The sequence below is a fragment of the Biomphalaria glabrata genome, chromosome 11 (genome assembly GCF_947242115.1).
Source record: "Biomphalaria glabrata chromosome 11, xgBioGlab47.1, whole genome shotgun sequence".
NCBI lineage: Eukaryota > Metazoa > Mollusca > Gastropoda > Planorbidae > Biomphalaria > Biomphalaria glabrata.
Genome location: NC_074721.1, coordinates 17,539,057 through 17,554,520, shown reverse-complemented (window position 1 = coordinate 17,554,520; position 15,464 = coordinate 17,539,057). Strand labels below are relative to the sequence as shown.

The following is a 15,464-nucleotide window of genomic DNA, read 5'->3' as shown; positions in this document are numbered from 1 at the left end:
AAATAAAAAGATTAAAATTTATTTCTATATCTTAGTTAATATCTATTGACTTTATCTACATAGGGTAAAGAGTTAAATCAATGATATAAAAAGATTAAAATTTAGTTCTAGATCTTGGTTAATATCTATTTGCTTCGCTGTTTTTATAGTTGATCTTATGATATTTTCACATTTACTAAAAAATTATTTATTTAGGCGAATGGAGCCACCTTCTAGATATATGGTAGATGTAGTCCTACCTGTAGAGGGAGCTTGAGTTGTTGTCGATGTTAAGGTGGTCAGTGCTTGGCTGTTACCTGTTGATGATGCGGAGGATGAAGTGCTCTCTACTGTTGACACTTTGAACGTTGTAGTTGTGGAGTCGGTTGAAGCAAGTGTTGTAGACGTCGAAGTTGATACAGTTGAAGCTGATGTAGTTATCGTGTAGAGCGATGTTGATGTTGATGCAGTCGTGTCACTGATTGATACTACAGTGGATGTAGGTGTGTCACTACTGGTTATTAACGTGGATGACGTTGTGTCACTACTGGTTATTAAAGTGGATGACGTTGTGTCACTGCTTGTTATTACAGTGGATGTAGGTGTGTCACTACTGGTTATTAAAGTGGATGACGTTGTGTCACTGCTTGTTATTACAGTGGATGTAGATGTGTCACTGCTGGTTATTAAAGTGGATGACGTTGTGTCACTGCTTGTTATTACAGTGGATGTAGGTGTGTCACTACTGGTTATTACAGTGGATGTAGGTGTGTCACTACTGGTTATTAAAGTGGATGCAGATGTGTCACTGCTGGTTATTAAAGTGGATGACGTTGTGTCACTGCTTGTTATTAAAGTGGATGTAGGTGTGTCACTACTGGTTATTAAAGTGGATGCAGATGTGTCACTACTGGTTATTAAAGTGGATGACGTTGTGTCACTGCTTGTTATTACAGTGGATGTAGGTGTGTCACTACTGGATGTAGGTGTGTCACTACTGGTTATTAAAGTGGATGCAGATGTGTCACTACTGGTTATTAAAGTGGATGCAGATGTGTCACTACTGGTTATTAAAGTGGATGACGTTGTGTCACTGCTTGTTATTACAGTGGATGTAGGTGTGTCACTACTGGATGTAGGTGTGTCACTGCTGGTTATTAAAGTGGATGACGTTGTGTCACTGCTTGTTATTACAGTGGATGTAGGTGTGTCACTACTGGTTATTAAAGTGGATGACGTTGTTTCACTACTGGTTATTACAGTGGATGCAGGTGTGTCAGACGATATCAGTTTTGTTATAGATGTGTCACTAGATGTTTCCGTAAACGTAAAATATGATGTGGAAGAATGTGTGGAAGTCAAAGGTTCTTCTGAGGATATTATTATTGGAGTTGAGGCACTTAATGAGGTCATGGTTGATGAAGATGTGTTGGTTGATATCAAATCAACGGTTGATTCCATTGTTGAAGATGAAATAAAAGGGTCCATTGTGATTGATGTGGGTGTTTCGGAAAATTGTGCTGCCTCTGATGTACTTTGGGTTTCGGTAGAAGTAAATGTAGTTGTAGGTTTATCATAGGATTGCGATTGCTCTGTTGTACTTTTTCCTTCTGTAAATGTCAATGCAATTGTAGATTGTGCAGACGATTGTGTTGATTCATTCGCAGATTCTGTGGTGTTTTTCTCCCGTGTAGAAGTTAGTTCAGCTGTTATTTCTTCTGACGTGTGTGTTGAGTCTGTAGTGCTGTTTTCATTGAATATTCTTTCACTTGTAAATACATTTGATATGTATGTATTCTCTTTTGTCGATTTCACTTCAACTGAGCTAAGCTCGGTAATTGGAGACATATTAGTTGTAGACTCTTCAGAAGATTGTGTTGATTCAGTTGTGATTTGCTCCTTAGTAGAACTCATTTCAGTTGTAGCCTCTTCAGAAGATTGTGTTAATTCCGTTGTGATTTGCTCCTTAGTAGAACTCATTTCAGTTGTAGCCTCTTCAGAAGATTGTGTTGATTCCGTTGTGATTTGCTCCTTAGTAGAACTCATTTCAGTTGTAGCCTCTTCAGAAGATTGTGTTGAGTCCGCTATGCTTTGCTCATTAGTAGAACTCATTTCAGTTGTAGCCTCTTCAGAAGATTGTGTTGATTCCGTTGTGATTTGCTCCTTAGTAGAACTCATTTCAGTTGTAGCCTCTTCAGAAGATTGTGTTGATTCCGTTGTGCTTTGCTCCTTAGTAGAACTCATTTCAGTTGTAGCCTCTTCAGAAGATTGTGTTGATTCCGTTGTGATTTGCTCCTTAGTAGAAGTCATTTCAGTTGTAGCCTCTTCAGAAGATTGTGTTGATTCTGTTGTGCTTTGCTCCTTCGTAGAAGTCATTTCAGTTGTAGCCTCTTCAGAAGATTGTGTTGATTCCGTTGTGCTTTGCTCCTTCGTAGAAGTCATTTCAGTTGTAGCCTCTTCAGAAGATTGTGTTGATTCCGTTGTGCTTTGCTCCTTCGTAGAAGTCATTTCAGTTGTAGCCTCTTCAGAAGATTGTGTTGATTCTGTTGTCATTTGCTCTTTAGTAGAACTTATTTCAGTTGTAGACTCTTCAGAAGATTGTGTTGATTCCGTTGTGATTTGCTCCTTAGTAGAACTCATTTCAGTTGTAGCCTCTTCAGAAGATTGTGTTGATTCCGTTGTGCTTTGCTCCTTAGTAGAACTCATTTCAGTTGTAGCCTCTTCAGAAGATTGTGTTGATTCCGTTGTGATTTGCTCCTTAGTAGAAGTCATTTCAGTTGTAGCCTCTTCAGAAGATTGTGTTGATTCCGTTGTGCTTTGCTCCTTAGTAAAACTCATTTCAGTTTTAGCCTCTTCAGAAGATTGTGTTGATTCCGTTGTGATTTGCTCCTTAGTAGAACTCATTTCAGTTGTAGCCTCTTCAGAAGATTGTGTTGATTCCGTTGTGCTTTGCTCCTTAGTAGAACTCATTTCAGTTGAAGCCTCTTCAGAAGATTGTGTTGATTCCGTTGTGATTTGCTCCTTAGTAGAAGTCATTTCAGTTGTAGCCTCTTCAGAAGATTGTGTTGATTCCGTTGTGCTTTGCTCCTTAGTAGAACTCATTTCAGTTGTAGCCTCTTCAGAAGATTGTGTTGATTCCGTTGTGATTTGCTCCTTAGTAGAAGTCATTTCAGTTGTAGCCTCTTCAGAAGATTGTGTTGATTCTGTTGTGCTTTGCTCCTTCGTAGAAGTCATTTCAGTTGTAGCCTCTTCAGAAGATTGTGTTGATTCCGTTGTGCTTTGCTCCTTCGTAGAAGTCATTTCAGTTGTAGCCTCTTCAGAAGATTGTGTTGATTCCGTTGTGCTTTGCTCCTTCGTAGAAGTCATTTCAGTTGTAGCCTCTTCAGAAGATTGTGTTGATTCTGTTGTCATTTGCTCTTTAGTAGAACTTATTTCAGTTGTAGACTCTTCAGAAGATTGTGTTGATTCCGTTGTGATTTGCTCCTTAGTAGAACTCATTTCAGTTGTAGCCTCTTCAGAAGATTGTGTTGATTCCGTTGTGCTTTGCTCCTTAGTAGAACTCATTTCAGTTGTAGCCTCTTCAGAAGATTGTGTTGATTCCGTTGTGATTTGCTCCTTAGTAGAAGTCATTTCAGTTGTAGCCTCTTCAGAAGATTGTGTTGATTCCGTTGTGCTTTGCTCCTTCGTAGAAGTCATTTCAGTTGTAGCCTCTTCAGAAGATTGTGTTGATTCTGTTGTCATTTGCTCTTTAGTAGAACTTATTTCAGTTGTAAACTCTTCAGAAGATTGTGTTGATTCCGTTGTGATTTGCTCCTTAGTAGAACTCATTTTAGTTGTAGCCTCTTTAGAAGATTGTGTTGATTCCGTTGTGATTTGCTCCTTTGTATAACTCATTTCAGTTGTAGCCTCTTCAGAAGATTGTGTTGATTCCGTTGTGCTTTGCTCCTTAGTAAAACTCATTTCAGTTTTAGCCTCTTCAGAAGATTGTGTTGATTCCGTTGTGATTTGCTCCTTAGTAGAACTCATTTCAGTTGTAGCCTCTTCAGAAGATTGTGTTGATTCCGTTGTGCTTTGCTCCTTAGTAGAACTCATTTCAGTTGAAGCCTCTTCAGAAGATTGTGTTGATTCCGTTGTGATTTGCTCCTTAGTAGAAGTCATTTCAGTTGTAGCCTCTTCAGAAGATTGTGTTGATTCCAATGTGATTTGCTCCTTAGTAGAACTCATTTCAGTTGTAGCCTCTTCAGAAGATTGTGTTGAGTCCGCTATGCTTTGCTCATTAGTAGAACTCATTTCAGTTGTAGTCTCTTCATAAGATTGTGTTGATTCCGTTGTGATTTGCTCCTTAGTAGAAGTCATTTCAGTTGTAGCCTCTTCAGAAGATTGTGTTGATTCCGTTGTGCTCTGCTCTTGATTAGAATTCAGTCCAGTTGAAACCTCTTCAGATGTGGGTGTTGACTCTGTTGTGATTCGATCCACAGTAGAAGTTATTTCAGATCTTGTTTCTTCTGAAGATTGTGTTGCTTCTGTTGTGCTTTGCTCTAGAGTATAAGACATTTCTGTTGTACCCTCTACAGAATTTTGCGTTGTATCTGTTGCATAATAATAATAACAATAATAATGTTATTAAATATTAATAAACTTTATAATTTGAAAGGACAAATAGGCCTTCTAGTCAGATTAGTATTGTCTATATTAAAGCTTCAAAGCCCTCACCTGGACTATCCAATCGTTTTTTTTTACTGAAGATGACCACTACTGTAGATGAAATACAGCTTCTGCCCTTCTGGTTTTTAAAGCAGTGTGCCGCGGCACACTAGCAGTTATGTCGAGGGAGGTTTTCAGAACGCTACACGAGCAGCGTTATATAGGTATGCCTACTATAAAATTTTTTTGCAAGGACCAGTAATTCGCACTCTCCCCTTTTCTCTGCCCTGCTAAATCGGAACGCTAATTTTTAACGGAAAGGGGTGTTAGCTATTCAGGTTATGAAATTTTCCTCTTTACATATCTATATAAAAAATTCTCTTCATGGCTTAACAGTTTGGACAAGAAAAAGTAAAGGAGAGATCACTGTTACCCCACGTAACTTAGCAGCGAAAAAAAGAGGGTGGGAGAACAAGTAGTATTCACCCGTCACTAAATAGCAGGGCCGGACTTAACCATTGTGACCAAGAATTCATTAAAAAAAATCACTCTATTATTTATGCAAATTAAACTATAGTTATCTCACGTAAATATATCGGCGAAAAAAAAAGAGGGGGGGGGGAGAACAAGTAATCTACTCTGTATTTACCCGTCACTAAATTGCAGGGCCGAACGTAACCATTGTGGGGCCCTATGCAAAACGGATTTCGCGGGGCCAAATTTGGGTAGGGATACGGATAATAGTTGAAAATTAAGAGTTTGTATTAGAAAACAAATTCATCTTTGCATTTTATTCATTCTTTACTACGTACAGAATTACTTTACGAGCCTTGCGTGTAGCGAAGTCATACAGTATATTATAAGAATTCTGTTTCCTACATAGATCACACTCAATAGCAAGAATTACCTCATGTTTCAATCTATCTTTGAGAATTGTTGACCTCACGTAATTCTTCATTAGTTTGAGGTGAGAGAATCTGGGCGTACTCTGAATCTGGGTTACTCTGAATCAGGGTGAGCTCTGAATCTGGGTGTACTTTGGATCAGGGTTAGCTCTGAATCAGGGTGTACTTTGGATCAGGGTTAGCTCTGAATCTGGGTGTACTTTGGATCAGGGTTAGCTCTGAATCAGGGTGTACTTTGGATCAGGGTGAGCTCTGAATCTGGGTGTACTTTGGATCAGGGTTAGCTCTGAATCAGGGTGTACTTTGAATCTAAGAGTACTCTGTACATGGGTGCATTTTAAACCTGGAGGTCGTATGAACTGTCAGCCTCGATGCAGAGCCTTAGTGCACTGTAAACTTTGAGGTCTTGAACATAATCGGTTTAGTTAACAGTTTTAAGAATCACAGAAGTTATATCTATAAGTCTCACCTTGTGACACAGCTAGTAAGGTCACCATAAATAATATGATGAATTTAGTGTTTGCCCAGTCCATTTTATTAATCTCACATGCACTGTACAGCTAAGTCCTTCTGTATGCTTTGTAATCGCTTTCTATCATTAGATGTTATAATGTAACAATTAACTTTTGAACGTCATTGGTTTGTAGATTTTGAGCATATCTGTAAAAAAAAAAAAAAAAAAAAAAACCATTAAATATATAAAAATGATTTTTTAAAAAGTGTTAAACTTCTGATTTAAAAAAAAAAGAGATAAAAAAAATCAATGCTTAGCATGTTCTGCTAAGATATTACGTCAAGTTATTACTGCCAATCAAAGTCAAGCTCATTACATAGTAGTCTCGGAGAAAGGATTGAGAACTAGACCAGTAAAAGGGAGAGAATCATTGTCTTCTCCTGTGACAGACATGCGAGACATTGCATACATACGTCTGTAATGAGCAGGATGGTCGTAATATGATCTGTATCGGACCTGGTTTTGGTCACGAAAAAAAAGATGTCATCTCATATGGATACGGCACTCGATAGAATTTCGACAGTTGCGACGTGATAATGATGGCCAGAACCGCATTAGCAGAAATGCTTTCTTCAAAGACATTGTAGGGAATCTTGATACAGACGACTCCCTTTAAAGCGGCATAAAGTTCCTTGCTGTAGGGTGAATAGACGCCTTAATCTGTAACTCTCAGCGTTTATAAAAATTGGTAATAGTACTTTTTACTTTTTTTTTTAAGCTTGCCAAGGTCTGTGGGTAAAACGCATATTTACCTCACACACAAACATAGACACACAGACATATAGATTATACCAAACCTCGAGTGTGCAATAGTAGAAAACAAGACATTTTGAAAGTTCACCACCAACATCACTAGTACTGGCAAGGATCATTACACAAATGTAGTTTCACCTGTTTTTTGTTTTCTGTAACTATAAAAGTGGATAGTTCTAAAATCGTTGTATTAAAAAAAAAATGAAAAAGAAAAACAGCTCGCATAGTTAATTTTAAAAATTAAACGTTTTGCTTTCAGAAAAGAAAAAAAAAGCCGTTGAAATAGAACTGTAAACATCTCAAATATTATGATATCCACATTTTTCATATCTTTTCTAGTTTTTTGTGATCTTAACACGACGGACAGACACAGACTACACATACTGATAGCGGATATTTCCCTTTCCCGATCATGTTTTATCTATCTATCTATCTATCTATCTATCTATCTATCTATCTTTCTCTCTCTCTCTTTATATTGTTACAAATCTCACTATCCAGGCTCTCTGCAAACTGCACCAACACCACCAACTTAAAGAACTTGACAAGTCAGGGCTCCAAAATAACGTAAAGGTTTAATGTCCATAAATAACAGCCAATACTGTACAATTGGCAGCACGTAGAACAGTACAAATAGCTCTGCGATAACAAATATCTCTCCGATAACACCGTTCCGCCGTATCAAGTCTTGCACTGGCCTCTCCGTCTCGTTCCGGGCTTGCACTGGGTTCAACAGTTCGGGACTGACTTCACACACTTGGGCTCGATGTGTCGGACTCGATCACAGACCAAGATCAAGACGCCGGTCGTCTCAACTGTACTTGACAGTACTTCGCACTGAACCGTCGTAATGCTCCGTACAGAACCACACCGTTGAACTGTGCTGTAGTCGACCGTGTTCTGAACTCCTGTCGTGAACCCGCTTTCTGAACCGTCTTGACTGCGACACCTCCGCTCTTTATATAGGGTCCCTACTGGCCTTCTAGAACCGGACAGAACGCCGCTCGACGTTTCTAGGTGGTCAGATGACTACAATTCTCGGGACGCTAATGAGCTCTGTTCACGACGGCGATTCTTCCCGAACCCTCTTGTTGACATTCGTCTCGGCCGATCGTCGTAACTCGTCACGGTTGACCGCTCGTCTAGCGCTGGACTGGGGCGATTTGCGTCGACTGACTACACTCACACCACTACCCCCATCTATGCCACCACCAGGTTTATAACACTGCCCCCTCCTTAGATCTGTCCGTCCCGGGCAGATTCAACCTCATGACATTGGCTGTGAAATTTCATCGCTGTAGGTGGGGGTCGATCGGTGGCAGTTGGCTTGCGTCTTGAGCTTAATGGGGCCACCCATGTTGCAGTCAGCAATGGTCGCTTCCTTCTTCTCCTCCAGTTTGCCTTGACCTGGTTGCCTCGCCGTCGTGCTTTCATCGCCATCCACGTGGAACTCAGAAAACGTTTTCTTCTCCTCCAGTTAGCCTTCATCTGGTTGTATCGACCTCGTGATCGCATGGTCATCCATATTGCACTCAGCAAAAGTCGCCTTCTTCTTCTTCTCCGCCAGTTGGTCTTCATGTGGTTGCAGTTATTTCTTGGTAGAATCACCATGAACGATGGACTACGCAAACGCCGCTCTCTTCTTTTCCTCCAGTTGATCGTCCTCTTGTTGCAGTGACGTTGTGGTTGCATCGCTCTCTTGTCGTTCGGTACTGAGGGCAGCCACTTGACACATGGAGAGGTATAGGATGTAAGGGCAGGGATTACCAAGATCGTTGGCCAAAGAGGTGGCTTCATAGGGCTTTGTGAAGAAGGACTAGGATGGGCTTCAAATCCACAGGACGGGGAATTGTGGGACAGGTCATCATCTTCAGCCTTGTCTGGAGGGCATGCTCGTGGGGCAGGTTGGTAACACTCCTCGTGCAAAGGTCCCTCGTCTTCGGCTTCAGGCTCCATTCGGCTTTCTTCACCACCATCAGCACCTCCTTCTCTCGTCTCAGTATCGGGCCAATCGCCTGTTGGTTTCAGACCTGGTCGATGACTTTCATCGTGCAAATGTCCATCAACTTCAACGTCAGGCTTCCTTGGATTCTCTTGACCACCATCAGGACTTCCCTCTTCAGTCTTGGCAGCTGGACCAACGTCTGTTGGGTTCAAACCTTGATGGTATCTCTCGACTTGCATATGTCTTTCAACGCCTTCGTCAGGTTTCAATGGGTTCTCGTGATCACCACCAAGGCTCCTCTCACTGGTTTTAGCATCTGAACGAACGTCTGTATTGATGCTTCTCTCCTCCACAGCAGGTATACGTTGGTTCATGGCGGCTATCTTGGTGTTCATGGCATCTATCTTGAAATTGATGTTTCTTAGCATTGAGCTCAAGAGCTCCTCCATATCTGGTTCTACGTCAAAAAGATACGTGTCTGGATCTTCCTCTTCTTCCACTATGTCTTCCCGGAGGCGTGCCTGTAAGGTTTCTTTAATTCCACTTGTCTTCAGCCCTCGATCACGTAGCTCTCGCTTCAGTTCTTTCACTTCGAGTTCGTACAGCAGTTTCAGACGAGCCATAGTAGATCCGTTCCTATCCGATACGATCCGATCCCACTTCTGACACCAGTGTTAAGAATCTCACTATCCAGGCTCTCTGCAAACTGCACCAACACCACCAACTTAAAGAACTTGACAAGTCAGGGCTCCAAAATAACGTAAAGGTTTAATGTCCATAAATAACAGCCAATACTGTACAATTGGCAGCACGTAGAACAGTACAAATAGCTCTGCGATAACAAATATCTCTCCGATAACACCGTTCCGCCGTATCAAGTCTTGCACTGGCCTCTCCGTCTCGTTCCGGGCGTGCACTGGGTTCAACAGTTCGGGACTGACTTCACACACTTGGGCTCGATGTGTCGGACTCGATCACAGACCAAGATCAAGACGCCGGTCGTCTCAACTGTACTTGACAGTACTCCGCACTGAACCGTCGTAATGCTCCGTACAGAACCACACCGTTGAACTGTGCTGTAGTCGACCGTGTTCTGAACTCCTGTCGTGAACCCGATTTCTGAACCGTCTTGACTGCGACACCTCCGCTCTTTATATAGGGTCCCTACTGGCCTTCTAGAACCGGACAGAAAGCCGCTCGACGTTTCTAGGTGGTCAGATGACTACAATTCTCGGGACGCTAATGAGCTCTGTTCACGACGGCGATTCTTCCCGAACCCTCTTGTTGACATTCGTCTCGGCCGATCGTCGTAACTCGTCACGGTTGACCGCTCGTCTAGCGCTGGCCTGGGGCGATTTGCGTCGACTGACTACACTCACACCACTACCCCCATCTATGCCACCACCAGGTTTATAACAATATACATATATATATATATATATATATATATATATATATATATATATATATATATATATATATATATATATATATATATATATATAGTTCTCTTTATGTCTCTAAGTTTGGACACCAAGTAATGGAAAGATCACTCTTTTATTTCTGCATGTCGGACGACTAGAGTTATCCCACGTAATTTTAGAGGCGGACAAAAAAAAAAGGGGGGGGAGAAAAGTATTATTCACCCGTCACTAAACAGTAGGGCCGGACTTAACCATTGTGACCAAGAAGTCATGGAAAGAGAACAAGTAATCTACTCTGTATTCACTCATCACTAAATAGCAGGGCCGGACTTAACCAATGCGAAAGAATTTGCATTAGAAAATATATTCGTCTTTGCATTTTATTCTTTCTTTACTATGCACAGAATTACTTTACGAGCCTTGCGTGTAGCAAAGTCATACAGTATATCATGATAATTCTGTTTCCTACATAGATCACGCTCAATAGCAAGAATTAGTCATACAAATAATTCTTCATTAGTATGAGGCGCGAGAAGCTTCTTTCACCAGATTCCACAATTACGTGATAAATAAATTTTTTTTAATCGCGCGTAGGATTGGCGTTTTCAAAATTGAATGACACCCCAAAATTTCAATTTTTGTCTCTATATTTCCGGAGATTTGTATGAGTTTCCAAAACATTTTAATAATTTCCGGATATTTCTTTTTCGTATATTTTGTAATTTCAGGATATTTCCAGGAGCTCCTGGTAACTCGACAGGAGGCCACTGGAAATCTGTTATTTATTCATCTAGAATTAGTCAATAATGTAAAGGGAAACCATATTGATACTTGCAGGGCCTACTTCCTGCTCACGCATCGTGAAATAATGTTAAGCAATTATAGTAGGTCAGTATCAAAATTAAGAGTTAATGTTCACTGGCTTTGAAAACAAAATGCAAAATGCTTATTTAAATACTGCATTTTAATTTGGTTGGATAATACACAACAAAAAATGTAAAAGACCTAAATATCCATCTACCAACTGGCTCAAACTTTCCCTCCTAACAACTTTTTTATAGTTCGATACCTTTTATATATGTCAGTTTCATTGAATTAGAACAATGTGCACTATAAGTCTTATACATGAATTAGAACTTTGTGCACTATAAGTCTCATTCGTGAATTAGAACTATGTGCACTATAAGTCTCATTCATGAATTAGAACTATGTGCACTATAAGACTGAATCATGAATTAGAACTATGTGCACTATAATAGTCTCAATCATGAATTAGACCTATGTGCATTATAATAGTCGCAATCTTGAATTAGAACTATGTGCACTATAATAGTCTCAATCATGAATTAGACCTATGTGCATTACAATAGTCGCAATCATGAATTAGAACTATGTGCACTATAAGTCTCAATCATGAATTAGAACTATGTGCACTATAAGTCTCAATCATGAATTAGAACTATGTGCACTATAAGTCTCAATCATGAATTAGAACTATGTGCACTATAAGTCTTATTCATGAATTAGAACTATGTGCACTATAAGTCTCAATCATGAATTATAACTATGTGCACTATAAGTCTCATTCATGAATTAGAACTATGTGAACTATAAGTCTCAATCATGAATTAGAACTATGTGCACTATAAGTCTCAATCATGAATTAGAACTATGTGCACTATAAGTCTCAATCATGAATTAGAACTATGTGCACTATAAGTCTCATTCATGAATTAGAACTATGTGCACTATAAGTCTTATTCATGAATTAGAACTATGTGCACTATAAGTCTCATTCATGAATTAGAACTATGTGCACTATAAGTCTCAATCATGAATTAGAACTATGTGCACTATAAGTCTTATTCATGAATTAGAACTATGTGCACTATAAGTCTCATTCATGAATTAGAACTATGTGCACTATAAGTCTCATTCATGAATTAGAACTATGTGCACTATAATGTGCTCAATGGACTTCCTTAAAGTCTTGCTACAGTAGGAAAAAAAGTATCCAAGTAGACGTCATAGGAAAAAGAAATTATCACACGGCTCATTAACTTTTATGTGCATGTGTGTATGTGCAAAGAATGATCCAGAATTTTTTGAGGAAAAAAAGGGGGGAACTGCACAGTCTATCGCTGAAATTAATATGGCCCTTGGCGAGGTATACATTTGGCCAAGTTATATTTTAAAAAAAGGTTTTAGAAAGTGTAGCTTTTGAAGAAAAAATGGGGTTAAAATATCTCCCTAACACATTCACAGAGCTTTTAGTAACTAAAAAGCTTTATACACAAAAGCTAGATAGCGTAAGTGAAAGGCCGTCTTTAGAGAGGTCAGGCGGGGGCATTATCTCGGGGCATCCACAGGAGAGGGGAACCCATAATATAGTTTTAAAAAATCGTATTCCGATGGATCAGAAACTTTTGTATTTAAATTTTTGAATCGCACTTTTACCGACGAGACTTCCAATCTTACAGTTGTCAACACTGTCGTGGTTAAGACCTTAAGAAGTGTCTGCTTGTAGCGTGTCTGCTTGTAGCATGTCTGCTTGTAGCGTGTCTTAGAGATATACCTTTTTTTTAAAAATAAAGTATACATTTTAAATATTTGTATTAAAAAGGACAATGAGATTAAATTTGAAAGTAATTTCTTTTTTCTAAAATTTGGCTTGCTTATAGATATAAGTGTTATTATAATTAAACGGATTTGTATTAAAAATGAAGGGGCGTCCATAAAAACCCGCTCCGGGGCCTCCACTTACTTCAATCTGGCCCTGCATAAGCATACTGTTATCATGGTGGTCCCGAATACAAACTCTGCCAGCCGCTATACACGGGGGCCCTGCAAGGGTTTGGACTAAAACATAATAATATTCATTTCTTAAGGAGTGTCTGAAACGTACGAATCCATTGTCTTCCCAGGGCAGACGTAAGGTTTAGAAATGTCATTCATGTGAGCAGTTTAACTTTATCAAGCTATAGGAAAAATAAGCGCATATAAGGGAAAGAACCACACTGACATAGCTCTCAATACTGCAATTTTCATCTTCCTTTTTATATATAAAAAAAAAATTAATTACCACTAATAAATTAACTAATTAAAAAAAAATATTCATGAACTGTCTTCGACAATGAATAGCTCTACAAAGCTCCAAATTATCCAGAAATGGGGGCGCAGGATAAATAACGAGTCCAAGATTTGTGCCAGACAGTGAGTAGAGAGAAGATTTGGAAACAAAACGAAACTGACTAAAGACTATTTAATTAATTATTAGAATCTACACTTTGCAATGCATACCTTTAAATATATTCCAAAAACGCTGAGTCACTTTCGAAATATTTTATCACACTAGATGATCCTAGCACATGTTTAATAGTTTCTTCATTATTTACTCCGGGGTTTCCCTTGTTCGGTGAAATCCTTGCTAAAGTACTAGATCTAGTTGCGCCTACGTAAGGATGAAATGAGATGCGGCTTTGAAAGAAGGGAGCCAACTCTTAAGAAATAGCAGAAGTCTTGAAGGCTCTGTTACAAGTGAGAAATAAGCGTGTTAGGAATGCGGGAACAATGACGAGACAACAGGAGGCACCCACCACCTCGTCACGCTGTCACTATCCGCGGAAGTTTTTTTTTTGTAGCGAGATTTGACCTGTGGACGACCAACGTATTCGCTGGGTGGAGTCTTAGCGTCCAACGTCAATGAATGGCACGACTCGAGGTAATAAATACAGGACCAGGGTCAAGGGAGTGAAGATACGTCGTTGTGATATCACGTGGAATAATGTGACATTTATTCTTAGATTTGGTGGTTTTGTTTTTGCTTTGAAAGTGAAACACAGAGTCGACAGTAGAACAATTTAGATTTCAATTTTTGAAGAATGACTTATGGAATGGACACCATCTTCAATCTTTACAGAAAAACAACCTTTTAAATAAAAAGTTGTTTTTTTTTAGTATTAGTTCCATAAAATTGTAATAATTAGAAGAAGAAATCATAAATATTAGTTCGTTTTTAACATAATAATTATCAAAAAAACGAAAAAAAAAACGCCACAATCACTGACATCGCGGTACCACTATCCCATAATATAAAGAAAACTGAAATGGAAAAACAAAGAAAGTATGGGAACCTAAGCGTGAAGATTAAGCGGTTATGGAAGTTGTCTAAGATAACATTATACACTGTTGTTACATCAACTGGGGGATAATGACAACTGACATCACAAATATAAGGGCCTTAGAACATTCTCGTGGCCTGACACAGGCGGTACTGCTCAAGACCTGCCACATCATCAGAAAACTTCTAAGTGGACACTCTCTCTCTCTCTCTCTCTCCCTCTCTCTCTCTCTCTCTCTCTCTCTCTCTATATATATATATATATATATATATATACATATATATATATTGTTGTAACCCTGCCTTGCACCAGTGCTTGAGGTGCGCACTAGCGCACTAGTGAACGTAAACAGGAAGAGACTAGAATGGAGAGAAGAACAGTGCATCAGGGATTGTGAAGAGTCTGAATGTTTGGAAACTAAGAAGCCAGCTTTTGGTGCTGCCTGAAGGTTGTAGAAGGGACCTGGAGCGAAGCGGGGAAGGCTGTCGTTGGTCCACATTCGGGTTGCTGTCTAAAGGACTGGTAAATTAGTAGAAAGACTCTGAGGAAGCTGAAGGATGCTATGTGTTTGTCCTAGTGAATAAACACCTGTCTTTATTTCCTGTTACACTGTGTTGTTTTGCCTGCCTTTACGTTGAGTGCCTACCCAAGAGTTACAACAATTGGTGTCAGAAGTGGGATTTGGGCAGCTCAACGAAAGGAAAGAATGGCAACGCTTAGGAAGCTAGATGAACTTAGCTGTAAACAGTTAAAAGAGGAGCTCCGAGCCAGGGAGCTGAGGATCTTCTGTGCAAAAGAAAAAATGAGAGCCAGTCTTTGGCAGGCTCTTGTTGATGAAGGGGAGGATCCGGAAATATACCTGTTTGAGGTAGAACCAGATATTGGTGACGTGCTGAACACCATGCAGAACTGGTTAAGTGAACTTTGTACCTTCCAGGATTCGATGAATCATTCTATGGACAAACTGATATGTAACGTGCAAGGCCAGATCAATCCTGTAAGAGAGAGGAGTCTAACATCATTCAACAACAATGAACCGTTACTCATTCAAGACTGTGGCTGTACTGATAGTTACAAAGAAGGCGTCGATCTTAACAAGAAGCACAAAGATTAACAGAAAGAGACAGTCGAAGCAATAGAAGAAGTCTGCTACGCGACTGAAACTTTTGCTGTACCAGC

The 15,464-nt window shown here is 39.6% G+C and overlaps 1 protein-coding gene across 4 annotated transcripts in view; it reads right to left on the bottom strand.

Annotated features, from left to right (window-relative positions):
* LOC106067559 (serine-rich adhesin for platelets-like) overlaps positions 1-13,783 on the bottom strand; it is a 71,627-nt gene extending 57,844 nt beyond the window's left edge. For 3 of the 4 annotated variants that reach the window (XR_008773631.1, XR_008773632.1, XM_056004017.1), the window contains exons 1-3: positions 13,465-13,780; positions 5,998-6,188; positions 240-4,568 (exon numbers count right to left, since the gene is read on the bottom strand). Coding sequence is in view for 2 of the 4 variants with exons in the window: in XM_056004017.1 (XP_055859992.1) it covers positions 240-4,568; positions 5,998-6,061 (4,393 nt within the window). In the remaining 2 variants the exon portion in view is untranslated. Of the gene's footprint in view, positions 1-239; positions 4,569-5,997; positions 6,189-13,464 lie in introns of all 4 variants that reach the window. The other variant, XM_056004018.1, reaches the window with a different exon arrangement.
* Positions 13,784-15,464: the final 1,681 nt, after the last annotated feature.